At 39.9% G+C, this 24,461-nt stretch overlaps 1 protein-coding gene across 4 annotated transcripts in view; it reads left to right on the forward strand.

Annotated features, from left to right (window-relative positions):
- The window catches only part of NOX4 (NADPH oxidase 4), a 110,867-nt gene that overhangs the window by 72,665 nt on the left and 13,741 nt on the right, over window positions 1-24,461 (forward strand). For all 4 annotated transcript variants that reach the window (XM_064409574.1, XM_064409569.1, XM_064409571.1 and 1 more), the window contains 4 exons: window positions 16,347-16,466; window positions 19,817-19,925; window positions 20,462-20,530; window positions 22,616-22,716. In XM_064409574.1, the coding sequence (XP_064265644.1) occupies window positions 16,347-16,466; window positions 19,817-19,925; window positions 20,462-20,530; window positions 22,616-22,716 (399 nt within the window). The remainder of the gene's footprint in view (window positions 1-16,346; window positions 16,467-19,816; window positions 19,926-20,461; window positions 20,531-22,615; window positions 22,717-24,461) is intronic.

The following is a 24,461-nucleotide window of genomic DNA, read 5'->3' on the forward strand; positions in this document are numbered from 1 at the left end:
CACAAGTGTCTCTTCATGCTTTAATACTGCAGAGGAGTGGAAAGCACAAACATTCAAAACAAAGGAGACTGTTAGTGTTCTAGTTTTGCAAAAAATGGGCAAGTATGGTTTGTTCTTTTTAGGACATGAGTCTGGGTTTAAGTTTAGTAGCCTTTTGGTGTGTGGCACTGGTGGAGTAGTTTAATTCTGAGTGCCAGGCTCTTTAATGTGAGGGACACACTTCGCATTCCTTTTTCATGAAACATATTGGCCTTCAAACTCTTGGTGACAATCACAGGCAGCAACAGGCCCATGTTGATCTAACATGCCATAGCCATTCCCTGTCTCTTCAGAGAAATATATGAGACCTGGGCTGTGGGATGCCAAGAGGACCACCCTGAACTGAGCATCCCCAAATATACACGTCAGCCCCATTTCATGGAGGAAGCTGTCTCAACATCTGGGCTAGAGCTTAGCTCAGATCTATGAAGTTGTAAAAATTGGCAGTGGTGGAAAAGCTGTCTCATCCTATAGTATGTTATTATAGATGTTAATTATCCTCAGTCATGGGGACAGGAGTTGTCTGCTGGTTGATAGTGCCCATGGGCCAAGCCTAGCCCCAAGGAAACTTCTTCAGTGACCTTGTCAAGTGGTTTGAAAGAATCACAAGTGCTTTTGAATGTCCAGACAGCTAGCAGCTGGAAAACATTGTTAGCAGCTGCAGGACTGCAAAAGCCCATGATATTAGCTGCCAAATCCTTTCTGATTGTTGCCTAATCAGCTGGCTGAGGCTGCTCACAGAGTTGGGGACTAAAGTAGATAAGCTCAAACACAAAAGCTGTTTGAATAGAAGATATGTACTGATTTGTTGGATGGTGAAGATAAATTTGGTGATATTCAGAGTTTCTTGTTGTTGTTTTTTAATACAAGAATCTTGTAGGTTACATGTTTGCAGAAAATTATTAGTCTAAGCATTTGCACCTAACGTGAGGCATCGTGTGTGTTAAGTGAGGTGATTAATGATGCGTTTCTGTTGTATCAAGCATGTGGTGACATTTTTTCTTTCCTTAAAGCAATGAGAGAAGGTGTATTATAGGCACCAACCAGAGAGAAAAGATATGAAAATCATTTTCTTCAGAGCCTAATAACTTTCATATAATGCTTTGCTTTATGTCTTAATTATCCATTGCTGTCAAGGTATCTTTATAAAACAAGGTTTAAATTAAATTTGTGTGGGGTTGAAAGTCATGTAGAATCAAACTCTCATTTAAAATCAAACATTTGAAACTTTCTCATTCCCCTGGGAGCTTCTGTAAAGCAAAATTGCTGCCTACTCCAAAAACCCCTACATCATCAGGGTCAGTGCTCTTACCTCAGGTCTGCTTTACCAGTATGAAAATGATAACCTATATTACAAGTGTTCTCTGTGCTACATTCTCAGTTCTACAACTGTTCTCTGGTTTCAAAAAAATACTCAAAAGCATCTTATGAAAGCAAAATGCCTGAGAGTTTCCAAGGTACTGTTTTCCCTCTGCATGGTGCGTCATTATGTTACATAAGGATATTATAGCTTTGTATTTCCACTCACTGTATACTGTGTCTTCAAGATTAAAATAGGTTTTCTAGGTACATTAGTGTTGGTGATTTCTAATATTCTTCAGGTTTAATTAGTTCCTCTTTTAGACAAATCACCTGAACAGATTGAATATTTTTATTATATTGAATCAGTTCTGAAACTCTTACAATAGATTAAATTTTTCTTTTACATGCATGGATTCTTGAAGTTTCCTAAATAATATTTGAAATACAGACATGCATTTACAGTGATTTTTTCAAAATGAAGGTATTTGTATCCCTTCTCAAAAGACTTTTTTTTAAAGTCTTTTGACTTTAGCTATTTTTACTTTTTTTTTTCCTGTGCCTTGTTTCGTAATGTTGTTAGGGAAAATACAGCAGTGGAAGTGGCTGTTAACAATTTCTCCATCAAATGGTACTTGTTTACGAGGACAAGCAAAGAAAGGGTGGCAAAACTGAGCCATCCATTTTCCTGTGCTTCAATTTGGACAAAGTGAATCATGTAGATGTAATGTTATCTTGAGAAGGAGTCACAAACCTCATGTTCTGGCTGTTTAGGCATCGTGAAGATGCCCAAACATCTTAACAATACACCAAGAGTATTTCCTGCCACTGCAGTTTTCAAGGGAACCATCTCTAGGATTTCAGCACGTCACTCCATGAGTAAGAGATTGAAGTGCGTTGGAGAGATCCCACTCACTTTCCTCAAATCTAGGATACTGGCATTTCATTCAAGCTGGCATAAGGTAAACTCTGGAGTCGTGAACCGAACTCAGGCTTTCCAAAATTTTTTGAAATAAGTTGGAAGAAAGAGTAAAAAGTACTAAAATCTATTTATTAGGATGGTGCAGTGAGCAATTCATTGTCAGCAATTCAGTGCCAGTGTTTCTGAGTGCTGCTGTCCTGAAGGATCACTGCTGGTCTGTAATCCGTGTAATACTCATTGGTTACATATTTAAGTTATGCCAGAGTGAAATGCTGTGCTGCTTTCCATCCAGAAAGAGCAGACTTTCTGTGAAGGGCAGTTGTTACATGCCAGCTTCTCTGTCAGCCCTGTTTTATTTCAAGGAGACAACATGAAATTCTGCATCAACTCACATATGTCAGACATGGCTGCTGAACTGAAGCAAAAGGAAAAAAAATATACTATAGTTTGTTTCCTGTATAGTGGGAAGGGAAGGGAAGGGAAGGGAAGGGAAGGGAAGGGAAGGGAAGGGAAGGGAAGGGAAGGGAAGGGAAGGGAAGGGAAGGGAAGGGAAGGGAAGGGAAGGGAAGGGAAGGGAAGGGAAGGGAAGGGAAGGGAAGGGAAGGGAAGGGAAGGGAAGGGAAGGGGTCAGATGTAACTTTCTGTTCTGTGCACAAACCATATGTTACATGGAGAAAGATTCCTCAGTTCAAAAGAGCAGGTTTACCCTGTGGGATCAGCAGAGCAAAATGCAATGAGCTTGTTCAGTGACACAAGCTGTAATGAGAGCCTCTGGGCACTGCCCTTCTGTGACAGGCAAGCCATGTTGGTATTGATGGACAACCTCATCTCCTTCTGTTTTGTACTAGGAAGGAGAGTTGAAGGAATGTCTTGTTCATTTATTTGTGAATTGCTGTCTCCTGATGTGAGAACAGGCTGACTTTAGCATCTGCAAGTCTTCTTTCACGTATGGTTCCATTAGCATTTGAACATGTTAGTTCCAAGGTCTAAGTGCAGCAGAATGGCTGTCCCTGGAGCTCAGTCCCTGCTTCCATCTTTTCAGAGTCAGCAGAGCTGAGATGGGTAACTTTCCTAGTTCCCTGTTCCCTAGTTACTAGTTTCCCCTGAGATGGGGAATTTTCCACTGCTCCATGTGTAGCTGTGCCTCACTGTCTGAGAGCATAGTTAGTGTGCATCTGTATACATTTTGCCTTTCTGTTGTTAGATGGCAGTAACTGGATATGCAATGGTTGATGGTTAACTTTTTTTTATTGGTACATATTTGCACTACAGTTAAGGAATCCAGGCAAACAGGAGCTATCAAAATCTGATCTGTCTCTCTCGAGTAATTTGATAGAAAAATAGAACAGGTTGGCTGCAGGCAGCTGTTAAGAGCAGCACTTGAATTTAAGAAATCCATTTATGTCTGCACTGGGTATTCCAGCTGTTTGTGGTTGGAGGCACCTCCCTCACCAATTTAATTTTGTTTTTAGTTATTTGGCCCTGCACTCAGATTCTGGCACCTGTGAATGCATGTGCACCATGTAGAAATGTTTTGGCAATTATGAGCCAATTAAGTTTAGCTTTTTCCCTTGTTCTATCCTTCGTATGATATCCAGCAAGAAGACTCATGACTGAGTTATTTAGCATCTATTAATAAACCAAAAATATCTCAATTTGCAGAGTCTGGGGTCTGTTTATCTCTGTACTAAAGGTTCCTTGAAGAATGAAATTCCAAAGGAAATTATCATTAAAACTGCTTCACAGAAAAATATATATGAAAAGTACTTCTAAGTTCTGTATGGTTTTATTGTCATTGGGCCACTTGTGTTAAAAACCCCTCTGAGCACTCAGGTATTTGAACACTGTCATCTAAGGTTAGCTAAACTGATGAAATAGAATTAAGAAGGAGATAACAAGGATGGTGGCTTTATCTAGTCATCTTTACCCTTTCTTTAATTTGTTTGCCTTGGCAAGCTTCTCCAATGAGACATGAAACTATTGCTTATCCTTTTTTAAACTGTCAGGTCAGATCTGCAGATGAAACCATCAGTTGGACAGGTGGAAACCATAAAACAACAAATATCTAGAAACACTCCTTTGTGTAATGTTGTATTCCTTTCCTTTTACTTGCTCATTAAAGATTGCAATCCATTTATTGATGAAATTTATGACCACCATTACAGGGTATTTATGGGCCTCACAAACTTTTAATGAAGTCATTTTTGCAGTGCTTGTCTCTGTCTGAGAAATACAACTATTTCTGTCTAACAGGTAGATACTGTCACAGTGTCAAGCTGACTTGCCCAAGTTCTCCTAAGAAAGGTATGACAGAGACTGGGTTGATCCCAGCACAGCATCTAAGCTGCTGCATTCCTCCTTTCTCTTTTTGCTCTTTGTAAAGTTCCTACACCAAGGGGGAAGTACCTCTTGATTAGGGATCTTTAGGCACTTTCACACTAGTTGAAGTGATGTTAAAAATGTTCAGTGGTGGTTTAGCGAATGATTGATATATGCCGCCATTAGGAAAAACACTAATGCAGTTTTCAGAATCTCAGAGAGGAACAACCAGAAAGTATTCACCTGTCTGTCCAATTTTACCTTTACGCTTTGTTTAAAATATAGCTGTTAAGGGAATCCTTAAACAGAAGCAAACTAAGTGATATGTGGAACACCTGAATCACTGATCAGAGGTGCTGGATAAAGAGTGAGGTCTTAGAAAGATGAGATTTGGTAGATCCACAGAACCTAGAGGGCTGGAATTTCATCCAGTCTGTACTACCCGTATCCTATTGTCTACTTGCATCATAGGCACCATAGCAGGATAAATGACAAAAAAGCTGTTCCACTAAAGCTAATTTACTTTTATAGTGTATTTCTGCCTGATAATACACCTTTTACTCCTGCAGAACTAAATTTTAGTAGCATGTAATTCAGTGGCATTTTTGCCATTTGTTTTGTATCGGAATCAGATTTTTTTTTCTATAGAGAATTCAGCAAAGTATTATCTAGACAAGAATATAGCACAGTCTATTAAATGAAGAAAAAGTTGATGTTGACAGGTGGGAAGCAGCAAATAGTGCTTAAGCAGAGAGCTTTAAAATGAGTAAGATGTCAAATAGGGAGCAATTCATCTTGGGATGTGTTCTTTCAATATATCAAATAATGAATGATAAGAGGGGAGATGTAAACACCAAGTTAATTAAAACCTTGGATGATATTGGGCCAGGGAGGATAGTGTATATCAGAGCAGATGGAATAAAATTTCTGAATCATCTGGCAAATTTTAGGAGATGGGTGAAAGAAAAGGGAGATGGGTTGCAATAGGCAAAAATGTCAGACAGTTAATCAAAAGAGAAATTATTGAATTTTAAAGACTGACATGGGGTGGGGAAATTGTTAGGCTTATACTTTATAACAGCCTTTTGTCTGTGTATATTAAAGTGTGAAATGTTAGAATCACAGAATCATTAAGGTTGGAACAAAACCTCCAAGATTATTGAGTCCAACCTGTGACCAAACATAACTGAGTCCATTAACTATTCTACTAATGTAGTGCCTTATACATTGATTTTTTGAACACTTCCAGAGACAGTGACTGGATGTCACCAATGTTTAACCACTCTTTCAGTGAAAAAATTCTTCCCCATATCCAACCTGAACCTCCCCTGGCACAGCTTGAGTCCATGTCCTTTTGTTCTGTTGCTGGTTGCCTGGGAGGAGACTCTGGCTACAGCCTCCTTCAGGCAGTTGTAGAGAGTGATAAGGTCCCTCCTGTGCTTCCTTTTCTCCAGGCTAAAGAACCTCAGCTCCTTCAGTCACTCCTCATAGGACTTAGTCCAGACGCTTCATCAGCTTCATTGCCCTGGTCAGTCTGGGCTCATTCCAGCAACTCAATATCTTTCTTGGAATGGGGGACCCAAAACTGAACATAGGATTTGAGGTGCAGCCTCAAGTAAACTTAAGCATTAAGCTTGAATTTAACTAAAGCCTGTCTTAAACTTTAGTTTAAGTTAAACTGAGGCCTGTGTCATGGAGGAGAGTCCTGAGAATGTGTTTCTTTCTGGTTTCATCAAAACAAAGAGCATTAACTGAGGATATAAGTGACATTCTGGAAATGACAGTGGATAAGCATGAGAGAGATGGGATTAAAAGTGTGAACTTCTTCTCCTCTCTGACTGGTCAATACTGTCATTTCAGATTAGACCTGAGACACAGTCCTGGGATCTGCATCTCACAATGATGACAATCATGATGGGGATCAGTGTGGAGGTGCAGGACACCGATTTCATGCAAGAAGTCTGACGTGTCATAAGTTGTTGTGTATAATGACAAGACCAGTCACACCCAATGGTGTTTCTCTGTGTATATGCACAGCAGCTTCAGGGGTCCTGGTCGATAGGAGATGATATGGAACCTGCAGGAGAGGCTCCTTTGGCTCAGACCCTGACTCTGTGCCAGAGGGGTTCATTCTGCTGTGATGGCCAGCTTCTGTTCTATTCAGCCACCTTGTCCTGCAGCAGTGTCTCACACCCAGTGGGTTGTAGACCTCAGGATACTTATGAAAAGTGAGGGTGGGAAGGGTTAGGTAGGAAAAGAATTATGTATTTGTAGTAATTAAACACTAGTCCCATATCTCTCTGTCTCTCACCAAGTCACTCACCTATTTTGTTTGGGATCACCTGTTCTCTGTAAGCTTCTTAAATGTAACTCATAGAGAAATGCTAAAAAGTAAGGCTCTGTTAATATGAGCACATAGAAAGGTAAGAGCTTGAAGGAATTTCAAAATTCAAGGGATAAAAATTTCTTTATTTTGAATAACCCAAGGCAGCTTCACAGAGGCATCTTTGTATGGCTAGAAAGGTAATAGCAATGACACTACCACCTATGAATAATAATGTCATTATACAGGGCCTTGGCAGGAGTGAAACTGGAACACTGCAGACAATAATAGGCCATTCAATCTGAAAAACAGAACTGGAAACAAGAAGTTGGAGCATAGTCAGAGAAAAATAAAGAGGAGGTCAAGATAGTCAGGACTGCACTGAGCTCATCTATGATGTAATGCAGTATATTTTCTGGTAGATGATAAACTTCTGCCAATGAATCTATGTGCAGACTCATCTGTAGGCTTCTGTGACTTCAGAAATTCCTGCTCTGAGTTGAGTGACCTCATCCTTAGTCTGCCATTTTATTCCAACTGTGTGTGGTTCAGTCTACTGCTGGGCAGGTGTTCTTTCTTTACATTTTGGCCCTGCTAGTTGTCTGTATCCCCTTCCAGATAAGAGACTCTCTGCCTAAGGAAATGAGCTTGTCTGACCATCGCTAAACATCTGGAAGCCATCTCAAGTTGCATTATCACTATCTTGCAGACCTCTCTCTTCAACTGTCAGAGGCATATTTAGACAATTTCTTTCTAGGCTTTCTGGCAGCTAAATTCAAGCAAAGATATTTTACAGATCCCAAGCCAATAATGACTTGCTTCATGAAGCTGCCTGAAGGAAACCTAGTTCTACAGGCACAGTCACTGGCCTGTAGAGGATGTGAAGCTCATGGAGAGCATCTTTCCTTAAAGGAAGTCTAGCCAAGAGAGACGTTATTTTAAAGAGAGAGTTTTCCAGGTAAAAGATGGGCTTGTGACTGGACAAAGTCACTTTGTTTACCCAATGTAAAGCCCTAACACAGGAAGGAGTTTGCAGTAAGATGACAGATTTTTCTAGGGGTTGTATTACATTTTAGATAGCATATTTGTGTTTAGGTTTAACAGGTATTGAGGATTCAGTTTTATTGCAAGAGTAACTGCTTCATTCCAACTGCAGGATTTGTTGTGAGATTTGCCTTTCTGTGTTTTTTCTTTATATTATCTTAATTTTGAATTCTTTATCTCTACTTAATCCAGTCCAGAGAGCCTGAGCAGGCTAACTTTGGAGAGAACTGTGATATGTCTGTCCTTGTCTTCAGATTGATCTGCTGCCAGCTGTATCTGCCAGCGCTTCAGTCAGCTGCTTCTCTCCTCCCCTTTTGTTTCTGCAGATACCTAGCTAGGATTTTAAATCCTGTGCTTTGTCATCCTTCTGATTTGTCAGCAGAAGCAAACTTTCTTTTCCCCATCCCTAAGGTGTACTGGAGCTTGGCTGGGAAAGCCTATGCCAGTGTGGATGTTCAGCTAGGGTGGTCTTCTTTTTCCCCAGCCTACTCTATCCAAAGAAGTATTTTACCCTTTGGTATAATATGTCTCCTGAGTATATTTGTAGCTGGAAAGGAGCTGCCAGGGGTGTGAAACTCACATATGTACTGTCAGGCTTTCCTGAGTCCTAAACTCCCATGTAGCTCTCCCATACTTACTTCAATGGAAAATACCCAAACCCTGGCTTGAGAGAACTGCATTACACTTCCAGTACTGGTCAATATATAATAATTAGAGATATAAAAAACTTGAAACAACATCTGAAATCTGCAACGAGGTTGCATCAATATGCATCAGTATGGAAAGGGTGGTGGTCTTGATCCCCCCCTACATTCCATTCCTGCTTTTTGACCTCACTCCTGTATTTGTGCTGCACTGTGTTGTGCTCTTCTCCAGGAGCCAGAACAAGAATGTTTGTCCCAGGAGAGTGCTGCCCTACATCTGTATGTCCCCTTCTGCAGCCACTCCTGTTCTTTCTCACAGTGTGTTAATGCTAACAATGCTTGGCTGTTGCTACCAGCAATCCTTGTTTGGCTCCACAGCTATCCATCCAGCTGTTGCTGTTTGCAACATGAACATTAGCCACCTTGCCTTCCAGGCTTCTACAGAAACTGATGCTGCAGGTATTTCCCCTGGTGTGGAGACATGGGATATCCTGTCTCAGTGAGTATCATTTACCAAGCGAGGAAGAGGACTAATATTGGCACTACTTCCATGCCATCTGTCACCTTTCTGAGAGGACCACCAAAGGCAGCAGTATAGGCAACAGAAAGCTTCCTGTAAATAATTAAAATGTACTTCCTGTAAATATTGAAAGAGACCAAAGATGAAATATGGAAGTGGATTACTCTAAAGCAGAAATACAGTTTGCAGTGAGATAAGCAGATAACTACTGTGTCAGTGAATGGGTTGTGGAGAAATTTGGCCAGCACATTCTACCTCATTGTGGTTGCTGGTCTGCAGCATTTTATCACTTAATGATGTAAGAAATAAATTTTCAAAAAGCAAGATGCAATAGGTGATGCAGTCATTAAAAGTGCTCTTATTTTAATTTTTCTTGATTACCTCAGGTGAAATTGGTAGGACACGAGTTTATAGAGAGGAAAGGCACTTTATAAAATAGCAATTGAAATTGATAAAGAAAAATGTGTACGATGGGATTCCTTGTTATAATAAAATGAAATTGTGTGTTCTTTAATCAAAGAAGTACATTTTGAGAACATTTTGTAAAAATGACCTTAAAAAGGTTGCCATGGAGAAGAATTAATGTGACATTAATTAAGAATATTGACCCAAAAATTTGGTACAGAAAGTACATGTTCTTTCAGAGAACAAAGTTGTTTCGGTTTATAATTATATTTGATTGTAGTTCTCACAGTGATTTTACAGACCTTTTTAATGGAGTAAGTGAATGTTGTAAGCTGTTGCTTCTCTTCTGTAATAGTCAGCAATGAGTAGTCAGAAATATGGGTTCTCCATAAATACTTCAGTCAATATTTAGATAATTTTATTCAGTTTAGAGAGAAACTAACTTGGTCTGCTTTCTGATTGCTGTGGGAGTCATGAACAAGGAAGACCGAGGGTGACCATCAGAGGTGCAGTTCTATTCTCTCTTGCTGTCAGAGTTAGTTCAATCTTCATGTTTTTTTGAACTTCTTCATAGTTAGGAAATTCTTTTCTTCTCTCCTCTTCACTCCTCTGTTACAAGTCCAGCTGCCAAAAGGTAACTGTACAACATTTGCTGCTCTAGTGTTCCAGCCCACTCCAGTGGAAACTTGTTGAACCAGCACTGTGTGTCATAGAATCTCAGTTTGTGATTTACAGGAGGAGCATTATCCATAAGAATACGGGTGCCTGATCAGCTGTTTCACTTTCTTACCCTTATCATCATGCCTTCAACATACTTCCTCTTGCTAAGGATGTTGTAGACCTGGAAATTATTCTTTAGTTACCTCCGGGCCCTTGAGAGTATAAAAATGTTTTGTTTTGCCCAGTCAGAGAGAAATAAATGGAACTGAGATGTACCAAAACTGATGGTTCTTACAGGATTCTAAAAACATTAATAATTTAGCAGGTTGCTATTTGAAGAAAATTTGGTGCTAATTGATTCTATAGGTTTTTGAGCCATCCATGTTGTTATAATGAGATATTTCACTAGCTGATCAAGTAATCAGCTTCAGTAGAAAAGACAAGGAAACTTTTACAAGCTCTAGTACATACTGTAAGGATATATTTGAAGTCATAAGGAAAAAAAAAAAAGAATAATCAACCAGAAATTAAACTCAAGCAGTTTAAAAAAATCAGGAGAGGATGGCTAATGAAACCTGAATTAGAATCGTAACCCTTTGCAATCTTGCACAAAACAGTATATAAATTTAATTGGACCCACTGGGTTTTGCAAGCTTACTTGTCTAAGGGGCTGCTGATAGCTTTAATGGAAACATCATCCTTCACAGTGTCAGGAGAACACATGGGAATCTCTGATCACACATGCCAGATGTCACATTTTGTGACATTTTTAAACCTTGAAAAGCTGTTGTAGTTTTGGAAATCCATAAAAACCAAGGATGGCATGCTTTGTTCACTAGTGGTTCTTTTGTAAAAGGCTGTTGGTATTGAAATGCTGTCAATAATCACAATCCCTCTGGTAAAATAGTGTCAGAGTGTACACATATAAATTGAGGCTTAAATAATGTCGTGAAGTATTGTATGTTGACATCATAAAATGAAGTGGCTGTCTTGATTTTTTGCTGCAGAAAATATTTTAAAATCTTTGATAGTAGTAAATACAGCTTCTTTGAAAAATCACATCATTTGTTGTAGCTAGGCTTTTACTGAAAAATGTGAATTCAGCCTTGGACTCCAAAATGTTCTAGAACAGTGCAGTAGTCTGTTTTGCTTTCTGCAGACTGTGAAAGATTGTCTCTGATACAAGTTTCAGATTTGGATGGCTTCCAGGAATCCTTCTGTGATCTCTGTTATTCTGGTGCCCTGAAGAAGGAGTCATGCATCAGGAGGCCATTCTGACAGACAGAGCCACACAGCAGAGACAAACCAACTTAAACTGGAGAAACAACAGACAACAGATGGATCCAATCAGACAGCAACATTCAGGGAAACAGTGAGACAGTACTGATCCAGAATATGACTGAGCTACAGTGAGCACATCAGGATCCTGGTTTTTTAGATATCAGAGGAAAGAGAAGTCTTAAGAAGGAATTTGAAGGGAGATAATGAAGTAGCTCTGCAGATGTTTACCGTGATTCCCTCCTAGGCATGAAGGAAAGTGTGGGAGGAACATGGAGGCACTTGTTTGAATGTTTGTCATGTGGGGGTGGAAGCTGATAATGTGGGTTATCAGAGAGAGATTATTGCATCTCTCTGGTGCAGCAGAGTTAGAGCAGCAGAAGAACATAAGGAAATTTCAGCCATCAGACAGTCAGTTCCTTGGGGTTCTCAGGCTGAATCTGTCAGTACTGAGATGTGGTTTTGGTAGGAGAAGTACAAAAGAAGAACAAACATGGGAGAAGAGTTGTTCAGTTGATTTTATTATGATTTTGGAGAATGTCAATGATGTTTTCCTAAGGAATCAGGAATTCAGCTCCATTAGCTTTATTGACTGTGTCTTGTGTCTGTATCCAGAACTTAGTGTCCTCACACAAAGTTACCTACATGTGGATCTTAGTAAGAACTGCATACCAAGGATATAAAATCTCATGCTGCTGGTTTGAATCCTTCATTTGACATCGGTAAGAGCTTTGCCTGAAACCTAGTCAGACTAGGATTTCACTTTTTGTGCTCTGTGTAGTACTTTGTATCCAAGCATTTTGTTCAGCTTGCAGATGATGATTCTGCTTTAATTAAAATTTCCTATGAGTGCTTGATTCAACTCCCCTATCCATCTGTTATTGCACTAATATCCCAGATAATGTCTTACAGTAGCTCCCAGAGAGCCTAGTAAAAAAAAAGTGATAACATCATTTACTGTTGGGTTGTGAAGTACAATCAAGTATTATCTTTTCTAAGGGCTCCTACAACCTGTACTAAAGCATGGCATTGAGAGCCAAGTCCAAGAGGCGTGAGCAGGTATCTCCAGACATCACTATGCAGTTCCTTATGGAAAATAATGACTTGGATCTCAAACGCAGTACAGCTGCCTGTGTCCCTGAGACAGTTTAAGGGCAGCCCCATGTTAGTGCAGTAGCATTGCCCAGCATTGGAACAAACTGTTTTAGTGCTTGTTGGGCTATTTTGGTACCACTGCACTGTAGAATAGAAGTGTGCTTTAAATAGAAAATATCTGTAAGATGCTTTTTAATAATGTGCTCTGCTATTTTTTGTGATGTATTCTATTTTTAAGAGCTTTTTTTTCTTTATCTGAGCTAAAAAATTGTGCCACAATAATAAGCAAGAGCACTCCTAAGACTGGAAGTAAATACATGTGAAAAGAACAACTTGTTATTTGAATAAGTTTGCCTGAAGGGGGAATTTCTAAACTTCTAGTAAAATTCCATTCCCTTCCTTCATGTTAATTAAATAAAAGCTGGGAGGATAGGAGAGCATAGCTGGTAGTGTGATGTAACTGGGCCACAGCTCAAGAAGTATAAAATCATCTTACCCTCCTTGTCTTTTTACTGAGCGCTGTGATATTTCATTTTCAATCATGAACTGCATTTATGCAAAAGTTTTCTGTTCTACCGAATGAAAGGAGGAACATGTTGACAGGAAACAAAAATTGCATAATCTCTGCGGAAGTCTATGACTGAATCACTGCTCTGTTCAACCCTGTGCCATTTGATATGGCATCAGGAGGTTTCTTGCTTCCACTGGCTTGAATAAGAAAAGGATAAATTACCACTGCCATTAAGGCATCAGGGTCACATTTGTCTCAGTTATAAATTATCCCCATAGTAAAATGGGATTAAATAGTGCACGTTTACGACCTCCAGCAAAATCTTCTAGGGAGATCATGTTATGCTTGGAATCAGTCTTTTCAGCCACTCTGGTGGAGTGGGTTAACACAGTAGCAATATTTCTCCAGGTTCTCCCCCATTCCTCTTTTTCACACTTGGAAGCAAGGACTTCTGGCTGCTATGTGCTGGACCACATGCAGACACAGCAGGAGGCCCTTGGCTTCCCTGACTGCATCTGCTGTCCAAGCAACTGCTCCTCACTCCCTCAGAGGAAGACACAGTGGGCAAATAGAAATATTTTGCAGGCCAGATGGGGCTAATGGACCACAAACTGGAGCATTCTGACCAAAATGCATATTTAATTGCAGGTTGTTTCTTGAATTTCTGGGAGGCACTGTGCTTGACTGGTTTCTGGTGACCAGATCTAGTTTTGCATTTTTCCGCTCTTGATCATGTCAGTATTATTCAGAGGCACTCAGATTTTCCAGGAATTTCTTAATCCCTCTGAGATCAGACATACACACATACATTCAGGTAGTCCTCAAGTAGTGCAGTTATGTCAAGTGGCACTCCTACAATAAATAACTGTTGTCACATCCTCTGGGGTAATTTCTGGAAAAACATGCTTTGATTGTTTTTGTTTCATTATGTTGTGTTTTTCACTCAAAATGTTGGCCTTAGCTTTGTGTATCCAAAGGAAGGTTAATGCTGCTTGTCCAGAATGTAAGGAATTTCCCTCAGGCCTGTGCTTTTGCCCTTCATACTTTTAGAAGCAATTCCATAGATTTCACCAGCTAGGTGGGGCTGCTTAGGGTAACGTATATGAAGTAAGCCAGGAATGACTGGATTATTTGTTATCCAGTTATTTGGGTGTTTTTGTTTGTTTTTTTGTTTGATTTTGACGTATTCTGACATCCCAAAATTAGATCTCTATTACATCTGTTACATATACATCTGAGACCCATAACATTTGTGGACTTCTTTCAGAATATCCCTTGGACCAGATTATTTCAGTGTTACAACCCGCTTCTCAACATTTCCCCTCTTGCTTATTTAAATAAGAGCTGTTTCTTTACTTCCTGTGTCAAACAGTGCAACTTTCAGAACTCTTAAATCAGCTGGTGCTGGGCTCCACACCAGCAGTGGTATCATTTCATTAGTGGAAAATAAAGCCTGGTTAAGTAAATGTGGTATCAAGTGTTATGTAAGAGGAAACATTTAATGAGCAGATACTTAAAGTTCTGTTTACATTGTATGCACATGACCAGTTAAGTGTTTCTTGGCCCCATTGTGTAATACAATATGTCTGTCCTAAGTAAGGAGTGAATTTGTTTTTCTAATATTCCCATCATGCTGGAACTAACATATCTGACATTGCAAAGCTTTGAGATTCTCCAAGAGAATGTAGAATATGATAGAGACTATAAATGCAGAAATAAGAGTAAGCATATTTACGATGAAGACGGCTTAGTTATAAAATTTGGTTGCTTAAAAACATTTCCAATGCCTTCTGATGATGTCTGTGGCTGGGCCAGTGTCTTCTCCCTTTCTCTCCAGGCAGGACACCAAGAAAGGAGTTTGTAAGACAGGACATAGTTAAGGATCAGCCTTCAGATCCATCAGAAAGTTGGTAGTTATCTGTGCTCATTTAAGGAACCACAGAAGAAGGAGCCTAACATATGAGGCATATCAAGCAACAATAGCAGAGGTCTGGAAAAAATTTCCTAAAAAGGACCATATTGGCCAAAGACACCCAGACAAGATGTCTTGACTGGTAAGATGATGCCAAGGGTCAGACCACAAAACTAAAAGAAATGAGATCAGACTGAGAACTTAAGTTATGGCTAAAATCCAGCCCTCCAAAGGAATTAATCAGATGAGGTTTGGAAGGCTGTGTCTGGGAAAGGAGATGTCTTCTCTGCCTTTAATTCTCTGGCTGTTGTTATAAAGGAGAAGCTTAGGCCCTTTCATTAGACGTGGAGCATGTGCAGCTTGGTTGTGCAATGAGCACCAGTGGGTGTGCATGAAACTGATGTGTGTTGGAGCTCCTCAGTGGACTCAGGCCAAAGCTTGGTCCTGGTCAGCAGACCTGTGGGCAAATGCTGTTCCCTGAGCTGCTGCACACAGTGCTGGCCCCACCACACTTGGCTGTGTTCAGCAGTTACCTAAATCAAACCTGCTGATCCAGCGAGTCACTCATACACAGAGCAAGCCTTGAGTAAATGTCCTGTTCAAGTTCTCTTTGTAGCAGTTTCTAAAGATGAATCTGTAACTGAGGTAAGATATGCAGTTGGTTTTCCATAGGTAGAATGGAGTGTATGAAATCTTACAGTCCATAAATTTTGAGCTGTCTATGGGTGACCTTGCTCAGATTGTCAGCACTGTAGAAAAGATCTTGTAGGAGGTCAAACTTTTGAAAATACCTAAAGACAACTTTTGAATTATAGTCAATGTACTATCCAGTAGTATCTGAAGTGTTAAAAATGGGTTGGAAATGGGACACAATCTCCTAAATAGTCTTTAAAATCAAGTGGACAGAATGGTTATAGTAATGGTAGACATGAGTCAAAGGGGAAGAACTCAGCAGTTTTTCTCCCTCTTCAGAAAAGGTGTATGAGATGTACCTCCTAGGCAGGCCTAGAAACACTGCTTTATTTCCTACATATGACCCTCCAAGTCATTGTTTCTAGTGCCCTTTTTTTGCCCTCTAACACCAGACAAAACTAGTGCTAAGCCATAACTTAGTTGCCTCCACTTGTTCAATTAAAAAATAGCTTGTCTAATCATGGAACATGCCAAGAGATTTTAGGCAACAGTTTTTCTTACCTGTACATTCATTTTGTCCACATAAAGTTTTCCAGGAAAAAAATTTTCACCTTCGGCATCCGAAGGCTAATAAAAATTTAAAACAAATTCTTTCTAGGGTTTTAATTCCAGCTTGTTTTTCTTTACCTTTTTCTGATCTTAACAGCTTCCTGTAAAAGTGTGCTTTTTGCTCTTCATGCAGAGTGTATGTGGATGGACCTTTTGGAAGTCCCTTTGAGGAATCCCTGAACTATGAGGTCAGCCTCTGCGTGGCTGGAGGTATTGGGGTTACACCATTTGCATCTGTGCTCAACACACTGCTGTAAGTGAGCTTAATCCTTTAAAGCCATTTTGCCCCAGTTTGCAGCAGCAATGCATGTCAGAAAGGCTTTGGGGGTCTTAAAAACTTCCACTGGCATAAGTGAATGATTCCTTGAAAAGATGTAGAAGACTGAGATGCCCCTAAAGGTCATAAATCCTCTCATATCAGCTCTGTAACCCAAAGAGTTGTGGCAGAGATGCACCTGAACTGAGACAGTGTCACCAGCCTCTGTATCCTGCCACCAATGTTCCCACAGTCCCAGCTTAGATGATGCTATGTACTATAACAGTTTTTGGGAGTCAGACAATTGTGATGATCCTTCTGCTGGAAATGCAGGACCAACTCTCCTGGTTTGACTTTTTAAAGGCCAAGCTTGAGGTTTTAATAGAAGGGGATCAATCTGAATTCAAGTAGTATGCAGATGTTTAACTCCATTTGAAAAGTTTAAATTTTAGGTATGCATTTTTCTATTTTTCCCTTGTTTCGCTCTCTATTTTTAAATTTCATTTTAATGTAAAGCCTTTGATATTCTATGCAGATTAAACCTTTCACCTCTTGTTTTTCTGTCACATTGACAACATGGCTCCCACTAAATCTTATGCTATGTGAAATAGGCTTCCTTTTATGATTGCTGTTGATTTCATGTATATTTGCTAGAGTTATTGATTAAGGGCTCCGGTCACAGGTTAAGCACCCCTGTATCAAACACCCACTATAAACAGCCAGCCAAAGCAGGAAACCTTCCCTGAGAGGCCATCTGGCCTTGGGAGGGCTTTACATGCACAGTTAAAGCATTTCTTGCAAGGTGAGCATCCCAGTGGTCAGCTCGAACTCCAAAGTGAAGCTGAAATGTGGAATTTAGGTGCTGTACACATTCTTCTGTCCTTAGCCAGGACTGGACATGACAGTGCTAAGTGCTACTGAAAGTTACTAGCCTTGTGGGTCTCATAGTGCTGCAGCCCCCAAAAACCATCTTGGGCTCCCTCATTTTCTTTTCTTGAGAGAATACAGATCACCTTCTCAAAACCAGGGTACATTTTTGCTGAAAGCCTGGGGCTCAGGTGGATAAAATGACTGTGTTCCTTGTGATGGATTATCCCTGATAGTGTTTAGCAAAAATGTCATGGAACACAAAGATGGGCCAGCAGCAGGTAATTGGATGTTTGCCTCTAATGTGTGTTATCCGAGGCTGTAGGAATTCTCACAGACACTGCAAGAAAATGGTTGTGTCCAATGGATTTTTCAATGTCCATTTATCTGCCTAAAGCCATAAATTAACTTCCAAGAAGCTAATTCCATAATCTGCCTTTTTAGCTGCTCTTCCCCTTGTGCTCTTTTCCGAGGAAAAGTAACAATCGTAGTCTGCTTCCCTCCTCAGTATTTAAACATCAACAAGACACTGGTTTAGTGGCTGATCTGTGTGTGTCTTTGCCCTGGCTTAGAAGCAGATATTGGCAGGTATGAACCTGCAAACTGCCTGATGGTGCCAGCTCTACAGAGCAGCCCGGCCAGTCCTGTTGTGTCAAGGACACTCAGGTCTAGGAGAGATCCAAAGTCTGTCCTTGAAATCTTGTTTCGTGCTCCATTTTTTTTCCTGTTGTATGTACATAATTTGATTAATGCCCCTGCACTTCCCTCCACTTAGCTGTTGAACCCTGTGCCCTATTTTAAGAAATTATGATGTACTTTATGGAAAGCTAGAGGCTTTTATGCACATGAGTCTGTAAATAATGGCTGTTATGGGCAGTGTAACACAGAAACACACAAGAAATGGGGGTTGTAATGGGGGATTGCACCTCTCCTGCACAATATATCCTGCTGGAGGTAGGCCCAGGCATATATGTCTGGGGTGCTATTTTAAATCTATGCTGGACTTGTTTGATGAATCCTTTGCAGTCCAGCCCATTTGTCTGGACGCAGTGTTTCATCATTGAGAGTGGTGTTTTGTTACTGAACTGGGGCATTTCAATACAAAATGCCTTGCATTTTTCTCTTTTATCCCTTTTTATAGTGAAAGGCACTTATTTTCCTTGCTACTGCTTATAGTTCTCTTGTCATATCTGACCAGACTGTGACCCTTCTTAAGTGCTTGTCTTAGTCTAGGCAGTCGGAAAGAGATGGAGAAAATCGTGTTTGGAAAGTCAGCAGTTAACAAATAAAAAACTGGAAATCAGGACTTAAAAGACATTGTACTCCCCAGTCTGAAAGCACTTTTTTTACTCTCTCTGGGGAGTTTACATGAAAGGCGAGTTCTCAGTTCTACATGCTGCTGAGGTGCTGCTGATGTCTCCATCCTTGCTCCTCAGAGCAGAGGTATGGGGAGACAAGACACTGGTTGGAGCCATCACTTACATATATCTATTAACCCTATATCCTTGCTGGATATGCCAGCAACCCTACAGTTTGGAATAAAGTACAGTGGGTATGGTGAGATATATCAGGAAACTTTTCAACCAGGCCTGGCTCCCAGGATTGGCATTTTAATTTTAAGTGAACAGGCTATGGCCTTTTCTATCTGAAAATCATTCTAGGAGGAAAAGGAGGAAACTGTGCACTGATCATTTCAGTGATCTGAGCATCAAAAAACAGTGTTGGCTAACTAAGAAAATGCTTCCTGAGTACTTGTGCTTTACTTGAACTCATTATTCATCAGGATATTTTTATTTCTATTTTCTTTCCCAGTTCATTCAAATCCTTCCTTTGTACTTATTTGTGTTTTAATTGAATTAGAAATCTGACACGAGAGTCCTGTTTTTCTAAATGCAATGCCAGAATCTGCCCATGGCTGCACTTTATCCACCAGCATTTTCTGAGGTCTGTAATATATCACACAGTTCCCCTAACACAATAGAGCTCTGATTTCATTTGGTCTTTGTGATTTTGCTACAGTATTAATTATAATCAACCAGAGCCTTTCACATAGAAAGGCAGAATTTAATCCTGACATGATTGCATTTGTCAATATTTTCCACTTACTGGCCTCTTTATAAACCTAATAACACGTTGACATAATACACTTGAACTTAGAAAGTCTCTTTTGCTTTGAAATAAAAGTTTGATGATGATATATGAATCCATATTTGCTGCCCAAATCATCTGTATAGCTGTCAACTTCCTAGTGTGGAAGCAGTGTCTGTGATGGCTGTTAGCTCTGTGCTAGATATTTAATATTCTCAGGATAATCCGAATAGGCTGTGTTGGTCAATTCAGCATCTGATGTGTCATAGCTTGAAGAGCAACTTAGCAGTTAGCTTCTAAAGGAAAGTCATGTTTCCATTAATAAAGCATCCTAATTAATGTTTCCTTTTTAAATTATAATTTTTAACTACCCACACATTTTATTTTCAAAGTGATGGCTGGAAGTGCTACAAGCTCAGAAGACTCTACTTCATTTGGGTGTGCAGGGACATTGAGTCTTTCCGCTGGTTTGCAGATCTGCTCTGTATGTTGCATAACAAGGTAATGGGTGTTTGGAGGGATCCTGACAACTTAAATGCAAGGTATGCCCACACCACACACCTGGCATTCTGTAGAGGATGGCAGCCTTGTTCAAAATGAGTGAGCTCCAGCAGTAACTGGGGCTGCCTGATCCAGGCTTCATTTACTCTTGGAGCAAAACCAGTTTGAGTATCCATCACCAATGTTTTATTGCAGTGTTGCCATGTTGCAGTAGCCCGGACACTTACCTGTGTCCAGACTACTTTATGAGATGGAAAAAGCAACACATGCAGTCTGGGAAGCCTTGAGTGGCCTTTAGTCATTTGGCTAGTAGGCAGATTGAGAAGGGAGTGGGATTTACAATTTCAAGTGTATTTTAAGAGCCATGTAGCTTCCTAAAATAATATGTTTTACACAGCAAGCACATCCTCTTCATAAAAAAGCTTACTTCATTGATGCTGAAACCCATGTACCTCAGCACAGTAGGCACAAGTGACTTCATGCTTACATTAAGAAAAAGAATATTATTTCACTAGCTGTTTTTATCATCCTCCCAGCTTTGGCAGGAGAATCGGCCAGACTATATAAATATCCAGCTGTACCTCAGTCAGACAGATGGAATACAGGTATGTGGCCAAATGTTGTTTGTAAACTAAACTAGACCTTGGAGTAATAGGCAATGCAAACTGTCAGTCAAAGGCAGAAGGGGATTACTGCAGATGGTGAAAACAGGAGATGAGGCCATAAACTCGGGTGACTGATTCATTAATAGAGCAAGACAGCCAGTTCATCCCCACAGCATTAAGAGAGTCTAGTGCAGTACCCTTAACTTGATTAGGTGTAGGCAGAAATCCATATCTTTCTTTTCTAGGAACAAGGTCCTTCCAGGCCAGGCCACAGACCAGACAGCTGGCTGTGTTCAATGGGAAATCTGCATTGTTTCTGGGCTAAGAACCAAACCAGAATAGTTCTAGGAACTTGCAAGCTCAAATCTTCTTTTCCTATATATATTTTGAAAGAATCTAGCTATTTTAAAAATCTTTTTATTTCATTGTCTCAAATATATAGATGAAAGGTAGAAATTTCTTGACGTGTAAGACTGGAAATTATACTGAACTGTCAATTGACATGTATTGCCAATGCTAACGCTGGGCTAATTCCTCAACTCTTGGTGTCTCCTGTAACTATTTATGCTTGCAATCTTCCTTTTATATTATTTAGCACATAAGCCTAGGTACATGTCTTTATTGTGCCATGTCAGGAAGCTTTCCATTGACTACAGGAGGCCCAGAGTCAAGCCTAACAATTACTGCAAAACATGAAATGCAGTGAAAAGCCATGCCCAAAGGATTTTGATCTGCCTATCTGCCTGCTATCAGGTGGAGATAGCATAACATTCACAGCTCTGGTAGGAACACAATCCTGTAGTTTAAATTATGTGATAGCTACAGTAGTTATGACTATGACAAATGTAATGCCTGGGCAACATATGTTGATGGAAATTGAGTGCTTGAAAATGCCTAATTGATGAACCTGCTATGTAATTGTTAGGTTAAAATTAAAACTAGAAGCAGGACTGCAATGCAGTGAGGTAGGGAAAGTGAAATAATAGTCAATTCAAAGGGAGTTTTCTGATACTCTATAGTATACAAATATTGCATAGTGATGCTAATTAAGCAGCTGCTGAATTTATTTAAGTCAGTTTTTTGATTAAAGTCCTTCTTTAAATTCACTTTTTTATGGCTGTTGAACAAAACTACCATAAAGCACAGTGCTGCTCATAATTTCTCAAGGAGGAGTTAAGTCTCCATGGCCATACAGGTGGTGTGTTCACTGATGTTAGTCCAAAGCTGACTGCTGCCAAAATTCGGGCAGTTACAATTCTTGCTCCCTTTGTGAGAAGCCCTTGTGCCTACGTGGTAAGAGCACTCCCTGCAGCAAGTGCCTCTTGTCTATAAAAGCCCAAAGGAGGCTGAGTTGGCCAGGCCTGTGTTTGCATGGGTGTGAGCAGTGTTTCAGGTTGTTCAGCAAGGGAGGGAATGTGGGAGCCTAGATGATGTGTAGCTCTCTCCCCTTGCTGCTGTGTTAGGACAGCAAACCCTAAGGTGTGTACCCTGCAGTGGGAGGGCATTTCACCTTATCAAAATGCTGGTGAGTTAGCATTCTGAAATGGAGTGGGTTCCATCTGGGGAGCAGTTTTGGCTGCTTTCTGCTGTTACAGCAGCTCAAAGCAGCTGGCAAACTACTCTCAGGGAGAAAAGTAAGATTTCCCTTGTTACTTTTTCAGACCTAGTCATCTTAATAGTTACTTGTACAAAGTTTAAAAAAAAAGACTTCAGACAAAAATACGATTTTTGCATCACCAGCATTTCTTCCAGCTTAGCATTAAAATCCAGTGTGGGAATGAGTAACAGGAGCATGGTTATTGTTTTATGGATTAAATAAATTTGTTTAAAAGTAATGTAGAAATTTATGAGCAGCTGCATGAGGGAGAGTGTGTATAACTAATGCCAAGGAGAGCCATTGAAAAGATACTGAGCAGAGGTATTAGTGCATAAAATGGCTGCAGTTCCCATCACAACTGTTTGGTACTTGTGCTCAGGTTTTACACCTCAGCACTCTGGCAATTCAGCCAGTAGCAGAAATGGGAGCCCTGGGTGATATGAGGCAATTTGCAAATCAGGAAGAATGGAATTTTTTGTTTCTTGCAGAAAATAATTGGTGAAAAATATCAAGCTTTAAACTCCAGGCTTTTGATTGGACGACCCCGGTGGAAGCTCCTGTTTGATGACATAGCAAAGTGCAATAGGAGGTAAGTGTCGTCCTCATAAAGGGTGCCACAGTTGGATGGCTGGGCTATGGCTATGGCTGTCTGTTTCTAGCTATGTTTGTATGAGAATATTTCTGGGATTTATCTTGCTGAAAGATAGCCTATACAGACTGAAACACTTTTTTTTTTTTTTTTTTTTTTTACGTTCAGAGCAGTTCAGCTTCTCATGCAGTTGAGATGTTCAGTGGCTGAGAAAATAAAAGTAGCAGATTTCCATCTCACTGCACAGAGATTACATATGTTCTTGTCAGTGTCAATGTCTTGCTTTCAACATATGCTGGTTCTTTATATAAAGTTACATTTCTTAAAATTGTTGATTCATGATTTGTAATGCTATCTTACAAACAGAATTCACAAGGAAGAATTTGAATTACCTGTATTGTTTGTATAGAGAAGATTTAATGTCTTTGGGTATTTTTACCTATTTTTTATTCTCTGTTAAAACCTGGCAATACCTTTTTACTGTGCTGGGAAAGCGTATTATGGTCTGAAACGAGACAAGTGTAAACCAAAGAAGACGTGCATATGGAATGTCTTTGTCTAGATCTGACTTTGTTGGTTAAGTATTTTAACTGCCACTGGCAGTTTATTGTCTCAAAAGCTGATCTGAAGAAGGGACTGTGTGAATCTTCCCTATTCTACTTCTGGCAAAGTCAGTGGTGTGGGAGCAAGCCCCCCTGAGTAACTGTTGATAGTAATCTGGGTGCATCAGGTTGAGAGGTGCTCTGCAAAACTTTTCCTCAAGAGCTTTTTGTCCTCTCTTGCACTTGCAAAGTGAAATCTGCCCATGACTTGTTGACTCTTCTCTTCTGAGGTTAGGTATGACTAGGGGACACTGAACCCTGACTTTTGAGAAATACTGAATGCCAAATGTATCACTGTGGGCAGTGTGAGCTGCTGACAATACTTGTCTTGGTTTCAGGTCATAGAGGATGTTGTGAGTAGGATGCCCCAAAGGCTGGTACATCTCTAGTAGAATTTTCACACTTACAGAAGGGGTTTAGAGAAAGAACCATGGGAAGGAAAGGGAAATAGAGGGTTCAGAGCACCAAGATGACTCTCTGGGATCAAAGATTTCTGCACAGTGAGCTGTTGACATTTTGTGCTCCGTTCTAATATCATTGTTTAACTACGAGAGTGCAGTTTTAAAAGATGAAAATTATGATGTTCCTGCTACTTACCTCCAAGGATGTAAGAGCACATAATATAGATGAAGCCATTAGTAACAGTAGTAGTAGTAGTAGTAGTAGTAGTAGTAGAAGTAGTAGTCATACTTGATTTTTCTTTTTTGCTTTCCATTACATTACTCCTAATTAGACTTCAAGTACCATTTCCTCATTTTCACATCAGGTCTTTAAATTGGGCCACCATTTTCAAGCAAGGTGTCTTTAATACCAAAATAATGTTCTCTTTGGATTACCTTGCTAAGATGTAGGCTTTGTCCTTCTTTTGTTATCTCTTTATCAAGGTTTTTATAGGTCTGTATCTATAGATACAGTTACTTGTAATGGTGCACAGTAGTGAAGCCTTTGACAACCTCAGCCGTCCTGCAAAAATTTACCTTTTATAGGTAATTATTTTCCATATTTCCTTGAATGAGATGGGAACTTCAGTTTTTCCCTCTAGTCCAATTTCCAGGTCTCCTACTAGCTTTATTTCAGTTCTTATTTTCTCTGTAACTTTCCACCTAAATGTCCCTGCTGCTATACAGAGACCAAAAAAAAAAA

The sequence above is a fragment of the Passer domesticus genome, chromosome 2 (genome assembly GCF_036417665.1).
Source record: "Passer domesticus isolate bPasDom1 chromosome 2, bPasDom1.hap1, whole genome shotgun sequence".
NCBI classification, from domain to species: domain Eukaryota; kingdom Metazoa; phylum Chordata; class Aves; order Passeriformes; family Passeridae; genus Passer; species Passer domesticus.